At 43.2% G+C, this 16,084-nt stretch overlaps 1 protein-coding gene across 1 annotated transcript in view; it reads left to right on the top strand.

The window, feature by feature from the left end:
• The first annotated feature begins 624 nt into the window (after window positions 1-624).
• The window catches only part of skia (v-ski avian sarcoma viral oncogene homolog a), a 103,830-nt gene continuing 88,370 nt past the window's right edge, over window positions 625-16,084 (top strand). The window contains exon 1 of the mRNA XM_050064622.1: window positions 625-1,988. Coding sequence (XP_049920579.1) covers window positions 1,083-1,988 — 906 coding nt within the window. The 5' untranslated portion in view covers window positions 625-1,082. The remainder of the gene's footprint in view (window positions 1,989-16,084) is intronic.

Here is a 16,084-nt window from a genome sequence, read left to right as displayed (position 1 = left end):
TGAAGAATGACCCCTTTAATATTCTATTCAATATTATATATATATATATATATATATATATATATATATATATATATATATATATATATATATATATATATGAATATTTGTATATGTAGGCTATATGTATACAGTAATCTAACTGTTATTATTACTGATGCCTTAACGCAAAGTCAAGCTTGGTTGTATGTAAACTTAATCTATCAAGTAACTATGGCTGTCAAATAAATGTAGCATTTCTTCTGGAGTAGAAAGCAAAGTAGCAAATAATGGAAATACTTCAGCAGCAGAATATACTGCAAGACAGTTTAAAGCTTACGCTTCGTAGTTTTTCCCATATGACCTGAACGCAGCCCGCGTCTTCCTCTTTCCCTTCACTTGTTTCTCTTCTTCTCCTGTCTCTCTGCAGGGCAGTGGGGGGTGACGGCTTGTTCCTGGAAGAGCCCAGCCTGCCTGCAGAGTCACTCACATTCCTGGCTGGGATTCAATGACTGAGCCAGACACACAAACACAGAGGGAGGGGGCGCGTGAGAGAGAGCGCGAGAGAGAGACGTAGACGGAGCGCGAGGGAGGGAGAGAGTGAGTGAGAGAGAGAGAGAGAGCGAGAGAGAGCGAGCAGGCTGGCTCTCAGACTTCTCCTCTCCGTACAGTCAGAGTGAACTGCGGGGGCACACCGAGTGGATTGCTGCAGTCCTCGACAGCGGAAAGAGCCTCAAATAAGGATTTTTTATCGAGCTGTATCGACTCACAACTCCCGCTTTTGTTTCATTTTCGCCTACTCGGTTTTGGAATTGGACAAACGGAACTTTTCGCCTGTGTGGAGTTTGGAGAGCCGTGTTTTTTCAGATATGGACAGTCGGCGACCCGCTGCAGGGAGCGACTGGCCGGGGTACACTCAGTAGTCACTGGAATAAAACTGTAAACTCGCCGTCTGGACTTTTTACTGGATGTTTGATGAAGCGCTTCGCAATAGCGGTCAGTTCTGGGACACCGTGGATTTACCAGGTTCAGAAACGGATAGATACCCGTGATTCCCGGTCGACGACGAGAAGGATTTACGCTTCTAAAGTTGCAGGAAAAACATGGAGACTGTAAGTCGGCAGAGCTTCCAGCCTCATCCGGGACTGCAACAAACTCTGAAGCAGTTTCACCTCAGCTCTATGAGCTCTCTTGGCGGACCGGCGGCTTTCTCTGCCCGGTGGCAACATGAACTCCTCTTCAAGAAGGACGGTAAGGAGCCCGAGCCTGTTCTGCAGCATCTGCCGCCACCGGTGATGCCGGGTCCGCTCTTTATCCCGTCGGACCGCTCCACGGAGAGGTGCGAGACGGTGCTGGAAAGCGAGACCATCTCGTGCTTCGTGGTCGGTGGAGAGAAGCGACTGTGCCTGCCGCAGATTCTCAACACGGTGCTGCGGGACTTCACCCTACAGCAGATCAACTCGGTGTGCGACGACCTGCACATCTACTGTTCCCGGTGCACGGCGGACCAGCTGGAGATCCTGAAAGTCATGGGGATCCTGCCCTTCTCGGCGCCGTCCTGCGGCCTCATCACTAAGACGGACGCTGAGCGGCTCTGCAACGCCCTGATCTACGGAGGCGCCTACCCGCCGCGCTGCAAGAAGGAGCTGAGCGGAGGCTCGCTGGAGCTGGAGCTCACCGAGAGGAGCTTTAAAGTCTACCACGAGTGTTTCGGCAAGTGCAAGGGCTTGTTCGTGCCGGAGCTGTACACCAGCCCCAACGCAGCGTGCATCCAGTGCATGGACTGCAGGCTCATGTACCCGACTCACAAGTTCGTGGTGCACAGTCACAAGGCACAAGAGAACAGGACTTGCCACTGGGGCTTCGACTCGGCCAACTGGAGGGCGTACATCCTCTTGGGCCAGGATTACTCTGGGAAAGAGGAGAAGGCCCGTCTGGAGCAGCTCCTGGACGAGATCAAGGAGAAATTTGACTTCGCCAACAAGTACAAGAGGAAAGCATCATCCAGGGTGAGTTGCTCCTCATGTTATATAGGCTGACATATGTCTTTTATGTGAGTGCAGCTTTTTGATTTGTTATAATTTCCTCCATTCTTATGATCCACTCAATGCATTGCAGCTCATTGTTGAGTGTTACTTTCTGTTGCTGCTCAGCATCCTTCTCCTGAAACAGCACCAAGCTTGTTTTAAAGTTGTGTCCACAACTTCAAATGCATTAATGTCATGCAGGTTGATTCATGTAGTGTGCCCCCAGTAATGGCTCTCAATCGGGGTCCCACCTGAATTTTATTGCATATTGGTAGAAATAGTTCCAGATGTATGGAGTGGTGTCATAGCTGTGATTCTCAGCTTGTGGTCCTGGGAATCCAAGGTGTCTTTGAGAAGGTCCATGCAGGCCTCTTAAATTGAAATCTGCCCCAGTTAAAGAATGCATAAAAGGGATTAATTCTAACCACTTACACATATTCAGAGTTAATCTTTGGTTAAACTTTATTTTATGGATCTCTGATGTGTGAACCGCTCAGTGTTGGGTTGTCTTTGACATGTTGTTACTAATTGAGCCTCATCCAGCAGTGACAACAAAACGCCTCTGGTGGCAATAAAGCCATTATTTGTCCATGAAGCACCTCTCAGGCTCATTTTTATTGGCCTGTACTGTAAATACAATCTCATTTACCAACAAATGGCTCAACGGGAAATAGTAAACAACAGTTAGGGGGGAGGGATGTAGATTAAACATGAATTTAGACGTAAATAATTTGTCTTTACTCCAGATTAGATTGCATTTCATTACACACACACACACACACACACACACAGTGGGACAGAAGCAATCTCATCCCCAGCCTACATTTTTGGTTGTTTTTTCGTTGTGTGTGAGTGTGTGTGTGTGTGTGTTCCCATGGGAAGGGATACACTCCTACACTAATTCTGATTATTGTTAGTACAACAGAATTTGCCAATTCTCTCTCTCTGTGTTTGTGAAGCCTTATGTGTCACATTAAATGTAATTTTTGTCTGGCTGTCATGTGCCTGGCTTCCTGTGGGTTTAATCAGCGCTACTATCAGAGCTGAAGGCTTTTTTTCCCTCTGATGGTGTCCACATCCTCTTATTCTCTTTAAATAATGTGAGATCGTTCTAAAATTTTTGACTAACCAGAATCAGAGCATCCATGCAGGTATTGGCTCTGCGTGTTTCCTGTGGTGTTTGTGATCAGACCTCTGACCAAGTGAAGTAGTTTAGGCATGTGAATGTGGTTCTCCATGCCTCCAGCTTTTTTTTTTCGACTAACTGACTATGAAACTGTATGAAGGGATTATAATCTGTGCTTTGGTGTGCAGGCAGGAGTTTGCAGAGAGAGGAGTTGGGTGGTAGACTGATAAAAGGAATCCCACCCCCCGCCCCAGCTCTAGAAAAAAGGCTAGTGCAGCCATTTGCATGAACTGTTACACATGAATGGAGTTGATGGAGCAGGGTTTAGAAGTATTGTGGTGGAAACATAATATGATCCCAACAAAGGAGAGCATTCATCACCCCCCCCCCCCCCCCAAACATCCACCTACCCCAGGCCAGCCACCCACCTCTGACATACATGCACCCACACTCATCCTCCCCCCTCTTACCTACTTTTTTAAAACTCCAGTCTGATTGAAACCAGAGTGGACTTCTGGGCTGGAGACTTGTTGATGAAGCACAGAAAGCAAAAGTGTTTACAAGAAGCTCCCATCCAGTTCTCCACTGAGGCTTCTTTCAGAGGAATCTGCCAAAGAAAGAGAAATCAGGGAGACCATTGAAGTTCTGAAGAGTGCCAAAGTCCTGCCATGCGTTGTGAATACCCACTCTTGGCACACACTTTCATTCAGACTCAAGTAGGCACACCTCAAGGACCCCCACTTTCAGGGGCCTCTTCTATTTTCATAAGTGCCGACGGGGCACCCAAGTGTTAAGCCCAAGGCTCATTTGAGCCTCTAGCCTTCTTTTTAATTTGACTCCTCCTTTTTTCCCCCGCAAGTACCTTGTTTCAAGAAACGCTAATGAGGGAATACATGCTGGGTAGGAGTTGAGAAATATTGCTTAACTTATGGCAACAGAGCTCCCCTTTGTCAGCACATTTCAGCACGACCGAGGCACTTTGAAAATGTTCTTGGAGAATGTGAGGCAAAGTGCTAGACTGTGTCGTGCTGCCTTCCTACCTTTCAGCACACGAGAGAATGCCACCATCGGCGTGCTGTCAGCGGAGCAACTGAGCAGCTCTGTGAATATTAATGAGGTATTTCAGATGTGTTAGCAGCAGTCTCGCATGCAGACAGACACAGGAAGTGATATTGTCGCACTTCCCTCCCTGCAGATGCTCTTTTAAGAGCTACCTTCTAAAACTCGCACATGCATCTGAATCACAGACAGGTTGGGTAAAAACACTTTTGCAGCATACCTGCATGGAAGGGGTGTGCAGTAAAAGTTGTGTTCTTGTCTTGGAGGATATGAGCCACAGCACTTATTGTAAACAGCAATGAGCAAATGCAGTGAACTATTGAATTGTTTAAATTAGTTTATGTGCTGGGTGTGGAACATTTCTTCGAGTTACTCATGCCAGCGCTTGGCTGCAAGTCTTTTGGTTTCTGGCTGGTACACATGTGGGTGGCACACATAATCAGTGGCTTTCCGCATCAGGATGTTTAGATAAGGGCTGCGGCGTCAGATTTAGTATGTTGCTAACTTTATAATTCGCCCTCAAGATTATGTGATTTCAACACAATCCGTCTGTTTAAGGGAGATATGAGGAAGAGAAACGGGGGGTAGAGGGGGGGCTTGCTGTTGGGCCAGCTCAAGCTTGACTCGTGCTTCATTCAAAACCAGCAAGGTCATGTCAACCCTTGTCTTTTTGGTCCTTTCCTTAATGACAAGGATCCTGTTCAGTCTCATGTTTTCAACAGTTTCTTCACTTCTGGAAATTTAGTGGCTTTTCTGAGTTGAAGTCATGGAATTGGGCACATTTTGTTTACAGATGAATGTCCATTCATTAAAAACAGACAGGCAGTCAGTCTTACATCCAGACCTGCCACTCCTTCAACTGCTATATGAAAACACTCTTTCCTTGGCTTGAACATGTTAACCATGACGAGAGCAGTTAGGGGAATCCACATTTCCTCCTCATCCAATGATTCATTTTGATTCTGAAGTGGTGGGAAGTGATTTGTTTAGAGAAAGAGGTGTATGAAGAATCAGAACAATTCTTTGCTTATGCTCCATTATGTTGCTGTGCTGACACCCGAAACATTTCTGCAGGCTGTTTCCGTGCTTTTTCCTGTGGGTCATTGTATGAAAGGCTGAAGCTAAAGCTAATGTTTTAATAAAGAACTATTAAAGGTGCAGTCAGTGATTGTAATCCATGACCCTTGTTTTGTCAAATTCTGCCAATATGTAAGGAAACAAAGTTACACCCCTTTTCCTTTAATATTAGTGTGTCTATGTGGGGTTTTTTTTTTCAACACTGGTAAACCCGCTAAAAATAGGTGATAGCCACTCTGGCAGCAGACGAGTATGCCTTTATGCCTATCTTTAGTTTTTTTTTCTGGTGTGTGTTAACATCACAGGCAGGCCAGAAAACAGGTTAGTAAACAGTAGAAAGCAGCATGGAGGCTAGTGAAAATGTTACCTCATTTATATTTCTGACTTATTTAGTCTAGGGATGCCAAAAATATCAGCACGTCATTGGTACTGGATGACATTGGCTTCAAAATCGTAATCGGCCAACATGCTGATAATATCGTTACATCATTGGCATCGGCCAATATCAGCTTTAAATGAACTATCAGAATCGGCCAACATGATTTTCCTTAGTTTTTACAATAATTGAATAATACATACATTGAAAAGCATTGTATTTCATGTGTCCATCTGCTGGTAGGTATGTCAGTATGCATGCATAATATGATGTTAATTCCACTACAGATTAGTGCTGATGATCACTAAACTTATCTATCACTAAAATGGATAGATATATATCATATATCAGTATCGGTTATCAGCCAAATTAATTCTTATATATCGGCATATCAGATATCGCACCCCCAATTCAGTCTGTCTTTCAAACTCTGTGCGGAGTAATTTGCAATGATGGTTAAGTGCTGCTTGGACAGAGGTGGACAGTATTTTGTGATGGCGTGTCATTGCATCTCGTTGGCATAGGGGCTAAAATTAGTGCGCCCACCCGGGTGTTGTAATTCCATCACTGCTGATCGAAGCTGATCGGAGCCGGAGCCATTTAATACTCATGTCTACTGCCAAATCATTTGACCCAGGAGTGAATGCTGGTTCTAGCTTTTTCCATTAGACACAAAAGCCAGATGTTTGTGGGTGTTAGTAGGTTTTTTGTGCGGTGGGAGAGGGGCTTAAGTGGCTCGGACTGAGTGACACAACACTGTGTCCACTACTCTCCTTTTTCTACATTCTTGCCCAGGAGGAACAGCCCATGATTGTAGTGAAACATAAATAACATCGGAGATATTGCAGGAGCTTCTGAAGGACTACTTGACGGGAGGAGTGTATTTGTTTGGGTTGAGTTTAAATAACAACCGTCTTTCTCCAGAATGGCTGACTCCACCTTTCAGCCCTGAAAACAGAGACAAAACTTTCGTCATTCGTATGGTTTTAATATTTTTTCTCTGAAGCATAGCACTCCAATATCAGCTGCCATTCTCTAATGTGCAGGAGCTAAAACTTCCCCTTTTACTTCCACAACCCCCACGCCTGAGAAGCCCCCACTGCTGCTTGGGATATCTGGCCTCTAGCTGAAGGGGCCGCTTGTTTCAGAAGGGAGGTGGGGCAGTGGTGGTGGTAGTGGTGGTGGGCAGGGGGGGCAGAGGAAGTGAACTCCCCAAGGGGATATAGGCCCATGTCCTGTTTCATATGCAAGGCGCAGTGTTGGCTAAGCCTGCTGACAGCCAGCCATGTCCACACGGTGGACAGGACAACAGCTGGTAGCTGTGCATTTCAATGGTTGCCCAGGGAATATTTCCATTCTCTTTTTATGGGTGTTTGGCAAAACGTGACAGTTGCAAAAGTCGGCTGTGATTTTGTCCCAATTGTGTGGGTTTGTTTCTAAGAGATTCAATGCTGCAATTTCTGTTTGATGGTTCTCTTTTTTTGCCTGTCAAATAGTATAATTTAGAATTTGTCCTCTGTGCTTTGAAAAGGAGGAAGCCACCAATTCAATTAGGCCTGTGTAATGAGTTCTGTTGCCTGGCCAGGCAGCCAGGCTGGGTTTCTAATGGAGGACAGTCAGTCCAAGCTGTGAGGCATGACTGAGGGTCAGAGAGATCAATGCCAAATTGACATTCAAGTGTCTTTATGTCAAGTGTGATTGAGAACTCCATCACTTCTCGAGCTCAATGAAAGCAGACTGACAGAGCAGCACACAAAGTGCCTCCTAAGTGGAGTTGATTGGCTAGCATTCTGAGGAAAAGAGGCTTCTTCTTGAAAAAGAAAAACACCTTTTTAATTATTCGGACTGTAATTGCTCTTACCCTGAATGGTATGCAAATTAAAGTCAATTGAAAAGAGGGTGTTTCATTTGTCGTTAAGCTTGTGTGCTGAAACTTGTTAATGACTTTCCCCATATGTTGCGGCTCTTCCAAAGCCTTTCCGTTTTTCTTCCCCTATGCAGGAAACTGCTAAAATGACACCTGTTTTGCTCTTTTGTCCCTTCCTGGAAAAGAAGCTCAGCAAAGAGTGACTTTTTTTCCAAGTCTTCTCGATAAAAACTTTGTGTAAAATTTGTGCCATGAGAAGCTCAATGATTTCGATGTGTCTGTGTAGAAAGCAAAGCAAAGTGACACACACGTGGAAAAGGGAGAGAGAGAGAGGGGGAGAGGGAGAGAAAGAGAGAGATAATCACAGGTTATATTGCTTGTTGTGTTATCTGGAAATATTTTCAGAAGGGTGCCATATAGGAGCATCAACGGAAAATGAATTAGGTGCATTGATTGTTTTCACACATCATGCCTCCCAGCCAGAAGTCGTGTTTTTCAGTATTTAAAGTTCTTTGAGCAAAAGGGGATTTTCCCAGTTGCTGCTTGATTATTCACAAGAGATGAAAGCACATAGAAAGCAGTAGGTGTTTTTTTTGTTGTAGGATTGTATTTACGGTCACTTGACACATCATGACCAACTTGTGTTGTTTTCTCATAGCATTCAAAATGCCCCCTGATAATTCTGAATTTTCTATCAGAACCAAAGAGGCAAGACGTTCTAAACCATGCACAGAGCTTGATGGTGTTCTTTTTGACCGCTGTAATTAGTTTTAAGTAGGCCTAAACTGTTATATTAAAATTGGCCATTATCATTAGGGATGCATGGTATGAGATTTTCTGCCGATATCTGATATGCTGATATGTAACAACTCATTTGACTGATAACAGATACCGATATCGATATATCTATTTTTTTCCCCACCTAATTTTAGTGATCATCAGATCTCTTATGTAGTGGAATTAACATCGTATTATACATGCATACTCTCATTCTGATGACCCACCAGCAGATGGAGTCACGAAATGCAATACTTTTCAGTGTATAATATGTGTATAGTGTATGTAGAAGTTCCAAATATGTTTGTGTATGCTGTCAATTATAGTTCCTAGAAAGAAATAAAGTTGTAATTAGAAGAATTTGGAATCGGCAGATCGGATTTTCAAAAAATCAGATGTCAGAGTTGGCAAAGAAAATTGCAATCCTTGCATCTCTCTCTAATATATAATTAGTTATCTTGTTTGCATTTTCTTTGACCAGATTCCTCCTAATTATATCAACAGGCAAACTGTTTGCATTCAGACAATTTTTGTGCCCCGAGTTTGATCCCCAAACTCTGCTTTTAAGTTGCAAAGCATCTCTCATGCTTTGTTTCAGAGAATAAGTTTAGCTTCTCTTGGGGGATAACTTTGAGAGCATTATTGAAATCCTAATGATAAAACAAATAATATACTAAGCTAGGATATTGTACTACGCTAGTAAATAGGTGGTATTAGACATAGACTGTATAAAAGAAGTGGATGTAGCCACCATGATGTCAGAAAATTGGTTTATGGGCAACCATTTTGAAGCCTCAGGTTTGGTAATTTGGTCATCACCATCTTTATTATATATTTGCATGAAAGGGCGGTGCTGTGGAGGAGTGAGGGGTGGATCTGACTGAGAACCAGAGGATACTTGCCTATTGTCTATTTTACTCTAATTGGGACTGTAATTTACAAAATCGCCAACTAATGTTTTAGTTGATCAATCAGAGTAAAAAAAAACTGGTGGTAGACTGATAAAAGGATCAAAATAAAAAATGTGAATATTCTCTGGTTTCTTTACTTCATGACAGTAAACTGACTCTTTGGGTTGTGGACAAAACAAGATATTTGAGGATGTCATCTTGGCCTTTGGGAAATGCTGATTAACCCTTTTCTCCATTTTTTGACATTTTACAGACCAAACAACTAATTGATTTATCATGAAAAATATCGACAGATAAGTAGACAATAAAAATAATGGTTAGTTGCAGCCCTGCTAGCATTTGAGATTATGAACTCATTAGGGAACTGTTAACTGAGGTGATAAATCAAGTGAGAAATAGGGTTATTTTCTCTTGGACCGCTATATAATCTGACTTTTTTTGTAACCAGCGGAGTCGCCCCCTGCTGGCCATTAGAAAAATGCATGTTTAAGGCACTTGGACATTGGCTTCACTCTTTAGACCCAGAGGCTATGTCCAATTCTTTTGCACAGTCCATGATTGCAGACCGATCTTAAATCAGCTGTACCTTTCACAGATGTTCTTACATGCCCAGTGAATTCAAATACCTTGACATTACAGCTATCTTTGACAAAAGCAATAGTCTCATTCAGAAGGAGAAAGTGACAAAGTAGAACAAGAAAAGAAGAAGTTCAAGCTTTCATTGCCAGCCACTGTCTGCCCTCCACCCCCTCTCCTGTGCTTCCATCCCTGACCCACTGGCTTCTACATCCATCAGCAGCATCACAAATGGACGGAGTGGCCAGCCAAGTACTTAATGAAGACCTGGCTGGCTGTAGTCAGTATTTGTGTGGAGGAGGAGACCAGGGGCAGGGGTAGGAAAATAAGCTTCTCTGGGGCTACCTCCCCACCTACCAGCTTGTCCATTCAAATTAGAAGGAGGGGGGAAAAAGGTTCCATATAAGTAGTCAATGTTGCTGTTGTAGGAAACCATGCATGCAAACTGTTTGGGAGAGTGGTGCATGCAAAGCTCAGAGCATGGAGCCAAGAGCATGCGTGGAAGTAAAGTCTTTCCTCCCACTCAGTGAAAGCCCTTCTCAGAATATTCATAGCCTTCTGATTAAGCGGGAAACTAACAAGCACACTCAGCTTGCAGTGGCTATTCTTAAGTCTCCAAAGGCCCTTTAGCGTGCCTCATTGGAATTATTGTAAGAGAAGAAGAAGGAAGAACCCGGTGACCTCCTCCAGGTGTTGCGTGGAAAGGAGCTCTTCCTCAGTCAGATGGTGCAATTCGATGTCTGACCTGACTGTTGGCTTGTGAACGACACTGTGTCAGTTTTTTGGTGGGCATTCAATATTGATGGTAGGGTTACCGTAGGCGGTGAGGTCCTGCATGTTTATTTAATGAGATTGTCTCTGAAATATTCATCAACACACATGGCACTGTAAGCTCAGCTATTGTCCTAACTACACATCCCCAAGCACCATCCTCTAACCTTTCACCTCCTTAGCGGCCCCGAGGCTTCTGTACCGGGGGTGCATCAGTGCTGCTCAGATGTAAGGCCAGCATCACACTGAATTAGCATTTCGATGTCTGCCAAGTGGCAGAAAGCTCCAAGCTACACACAGACTTTACCAGTCAGACCAAACTGTGAAGTTCCCACAGTTTACCAACGAGTGATTTGAGATTGGTGATTTGCAGGTGAAAAGATGCTGAGATTGAAACAATTTCTAATGTTCAGACATTTATTGAAGTGCAGCTTTAGCAGCAAGGAATGTCTTTAATTCCTTCATCCACAACAGACTTATTATTGTTTTTTAAAAAATTGTTTTTATTTTTATTTTGTTTTAGATTCTTATTTTCAATGTAGTTACTTTTAAGTTAGTTTACATAGTGGGTTTGCTCATTTTAGTTTAGTTTTTATTGTTTAAAAACTGTTAAGTTTTGGTTTAGATGTTATTAGTCTCAGCAGGCTTTTTTTTTTTTTTAAATTTTTTTTTAATCTTTTTATTACTATTATATCATGGGGGTATTTGTCAGGGGCAGGATTTAAGGTGTTCAGGTTAGGTTTTACAATACAAACACACTTTTACCCCTTTTCCACCAAAATTTGTGAAATTGTGATTGCAGGCTATTGTCTAAAAATAGACAATAGACTCCTTTCCCATTGCCAGTAGACCAGAGTCGTGTAGCCTTCATGGCTCTGCAGCAAACGAGTATGCATTTCTGTGGGGTTTTTTTGTGGTGTGTCACATTCAGTGTCATGGAGGGGATGGAAAACAGGTTAGTAAACAGTAGAAAGCAGCATGGAGGCCAGTCAATCTCTCTTTTAAACTCTGCTGAGTAATGTGGAACAATGTTTGGGTTCTGCTTGGATGATGGCAGATGGTATTTTTGTTGGCCTGTGGTAATGGGGTATAAAATTAGCACTTCCACCAGGTGTCTTACTTCCATCAGTGCTGATCGAAACCGATTGTTGCTGGAGCTGATAAATACCCATGATGACTGCAAAGTCATGTGATCCAGGACTGAATGTTGATTGTAAACGTTCCCATGAAATAAAGAAGCCAGATGTTAGAGGGTTTTTTTGTCCAGTGGGAAAGTGGCTTTTCTAAAGGCATGACTCACTGTCATCTTGACTTCACCATTCTCAATAAACATGCACCATTGCCTCCTCATGCTTGTTGCATTGACAAATTGGACCAGAGACCAATGCCTAGTTTTTATTTTTAATTCAGTTAAATAAAATGTCTTTCACATTTATTTTGATGTAGTTTTAGTTTATTTTTATAGCCTTGATTTACACATTACAATAATGTCATGATACATGGCTTGGGGTTCACCTCGAACCCTAGTGTTTGGTTTGAGGTGTAACCAAGATGCAAAGATGTCTTCTTACCTGCAAGCATGGTGAGTTTACAGTGTGGCTCTTGATGGGGTGTCCCCACCATGTGTATGTGGAATGCACACATGATAAAAAATTCAATTCATATCTGTGAGTAATTAATCTATGTTTGTCTGGACATGGAGGCTTGTATTGCTTATTATCACAGGGCTAAAAGTGAGACTTGTTCCTCACATCTATAACGTGTTAAGAAAGATACAGCATCTGACTTTGATGATGCTTGAGACGCATCAAATCTGTTGTCCACGTAGTACATGTTTTTCTTTGGAAATTAGTCAGTTGGAGTAGTACTATTGTCTTGCTGTGTTTTTCTCAATTTGCTATCAGCCCCAACAATGTAATTGTTTGGTGATATAAACAACAGGATAAACCCGCACCAGTTGATGTTAAGGATGTGGGTTTTCAAACTGGAACACACTGCCAGGGCAGCTTTCATTACAAGATGGAATGGTGAGGTGGGGGTTTTACTTTGTGCTGTGTCAGCCCAAGAGTGCCCTTTGTATATGACAGCAACGTTGGCCTCTGGAGTTGCCCCAACCCCCCTCCCGGCACCCATATGTTTGGAGGAGCAGCCAGCACCACACGACCTTTCCCTCCCTAAATAAAGGGGTGACCCACCTCACCCCTCGCCTCTCATGAAGCGCAGTCGGCCAATTGCGTGCTGCTGAGCAACTCCCACAGGACAGATGGCTGTCTGACGAAGGCAACTAGACTCACACACACAAACACACACTGCTATCCAACAAATTATCATCCACCGGCACCACACAGTATTGAAATTAATGTTTGCATGATGAGAGGTGTGTAACTGATTTTGTTGAAAGATTTTGGGCTTACCTCTCAAAATATGTGAAACACATGAGAACATTTGAAAAGCAAAGGCATCCTCTGCCTTATTTGGTGTGTGATTGTGCATGGGGCTGGTTGAGTATATTATTTGCAGTCGTGAGCGTGTGTGAGTGTGTCTGTGTGTGCTTGTTCTGTGCCTGGATCAGCTGTAGGAGCTGTAGGAGGAGATTAGCATGAGCTCACTGCCTACTCATTTCCATCCCCATCTGCCTGTCTCCCACAGTGATGCTTCCCCTCACCCCCAACCACACACACACACACACACACACACACACACACACACACACACACACACACACACGCACACAAGCACAGACATCCACACAGTACCAAGATCCCACCCCCGCAATACCTCCTTAGCCTTATAATGCATACAGAAGCAGACAGAATCACGTGCAAATGCACACAAATGTACATATGTGCACACATACACACACACAGACTTGTCAACTGCACTAACAGTGTGTAACACAACATCCACCAGGCATGGCCCAGAATATCCTCCCGGAGTGTCATGTCAGAAGCCGGTAGTCTGTCTCACACTGGTGTGACAGCAGTTGACGGGTGGCCTGTTTTTGTCAAGGGGCTTCTCCTTAATTGTCTCAAAGTTTGGGAAGGACAGGTAGAGACAGAAGGCAGATACAGGGAGATTTTCAAGCTAATAATAAACGGTGCTAATCTTATTTCTGATTGAACTGGCACGATTCCTCCAAAGAGGAAGCTGCCAAGTCAACTCAGCAGCTTTGCAATCTCTGTCAAGAGGATGGGCTGATAATAGTAGTAGGAGATATGGATTTTTATTTTAACGGAGCATAGCAGCAAAGCTTAATTTTTATAAAAAATAAACACTGGCTTAAAAAATACAACTGTGTTGGTGCAGAACAACACCATTGACTAGGACTGGGTGTCAGTACTTGCCTTTCTGGTATTGACCAAAATAACCCAGTGCCAAGTAGTGTCAAAAGTCTCTCCAGTCAAATGATACCTGCATTCGATGCTTTTTGTGCTGGGGGTCTAATGCCGACATGGATGTATAGTGAGACCTGGAAACAGCTTTGGAGGCGGGTCCCCATTCATTCCTATGAAACTTGCTCAGCAGCCAAAAACAGCTAGGTTTTCACTGTATGAAATTACCTAAATCTTCTGCATTGTTGGGCCCACAGAGCAGGTGAACTAGAGACTTTTAGCAGTTTAGTGGCTTTAGTAGATCATTTTACTGGGGATCTTCACAAGCAGCAAATAAGCAGCAAACGTTTCAGTCCTCAAGGGACTATCGTCAGTGCATCCTCTAGACTTTTGAAGTGTTATAAGACCAAAAGGATCAAATCCTGATAGTGAAACAAGTTATTTTGTGGGGTTTGTGACATTCAAAAATTTTACCCACTGATTTCAGACGTCTGTTTCCCAATGTAAGTCTACCGGAAAAAGTATTGTTGGGGCCCCATGGCATCATGTGATGACCCGGTTGTTGTAATTCCACTTTTGACCATGATGTAAAATCAGCCTAGTGCTCTTGCTTACACACAGTTAGCCCTGTCACTGTGTGTGAGGCCCGGCAGATTTTCACAACTGTCCCCAGCACAAAACTCACACTACCAAAGCAGCAGCTTACAATTCATACAGTCTGTGATGTGGTGAAGTCGAGGGCCATGTATTTGACAGAGTTGGCAGTTCAATGTGTCAAGATGCCACCAAAATGTTTGAAAGTATGGCTATACTACACGCCATTCTATTTATATTATGGGTATTGAGTGAAGTACTCTTGGTATCTCTATCACTTTAAATGCACTGGTTTTGGTACTGATATTGTATTTTTTTATGTGATACCCAGCCTTACCACTAACAAAGCTTGCTTCTTTATGTACCTTTTGTTATTCATGCAAAGAATCCCATTGGAATTCAGCTTTGGGAACCCATGGCGGCAGAAACATTGGGGTTTATGATCAGTCCATTCTGTTCACATTAATTGAGATTTTTCGGGCAAAGATGTTTCACTTAAACTGCTAAATCTAATTTCACTTGTATATGTTACAATTCACAAGTTATAGCTTTGTAGTGTACAATCTGCAATGTTAAAAAGAAAGAGGATTAACCTTAGCCAACATTGGCCTACAGAGGTTTTGCCATCTGGCTTGTCTTTACCGTCATGGTACAAGGCAAAAATCAAGGAAATTCATTGCCAATATTGACCAAGTTTACACTGCACTTGTGGTTTGACTTCTATTTTGTCCCACCACAATATTTAGTGCAGACACAGTGGTTCCAGAAATATTTTTCCTCGTTGAAAGGATGCAGGTTTGTTCCTCTGTGTGTGTCCATCACTGCTGAAGTTCTTTGAGCACAAAACCTAGTACACAGAGCTTTCACCTTTTTCTTCTGAGCGCGAATAGAATGGAATAGAATAGAATGGAAGTCCTTTGTTGTCAGAGTACCAGTACAATGAAATTTAAAAACTATACACAGTGCAAGTTCAAAGGAACAACAGTGACAACCCAGAAAAATACCTCCATCACAACACCAATAAATAAGAATAAATGAATAATAATCAACTATAAGAGGCAGATATTGTTATTGCACTTACAATGTATGTAATGTCACTCAGACTGGAAATGAAAATTAGGATAGTTTATTTGGTTTGGGAGTTTAGAGTTCTGATGGCTCAGGAAAAGAAACTGTTTGTAAGTCTGTTGGTTCTGCTTTCAATGCTCCTGTACAGCCTGCTGGAGGGCAGTAAGATGAACAGCGAATGACCAGGGTGGGAAGTGTCCTTGATGATTTTCCTGGCTCTGCAGAGGCACTGGGAGATGCTAAATGTTGTGAGGGGGCATTAAATACTCCACCACCCCTTTTGAAATGATGGTGTGTCAACTCTCAAAACAAGCATTTGGCGGCCAGTCCAAAGGCAGACATTGAAAAGAGTCTGAAATGGCTTGAGGTGTATTTTCTGTTGTTGTGAAGGCAGGTCGGGTCCTGGGAAACCTCTGTTGTGCTTTTTTGTGATTGCATTGACTCCTCGGGGGGGGGGGGGGGGGGCGGGGGGGCACACTGGTTTGGCCCCAGCCATGTGGGAGGGCAGCTCCCAGGAGTTCCCTGGTGTATTATTGTAAGAGTA

The sequence above is a fragment of the Epinephelus moara genome, chromosome 16, assembly GCF_006386435.1.
Source record: "Epinephelus moara isolate mb chromosome 16, YSFRI_EMoa_1.0, whole genome shotgun sequence".
Taxonomy (NCBI): Eukaryota; Metazoa; Chordata; class Actinopteri; order Perciformes; family Serranidae; genus Epinephelus; species Epinephelus moara.
The sequence above is the reverse complement of the archived record's forward strand: the minus strand, read 5'-3'. Positions and strand labels throughout refer to the sequence as shown.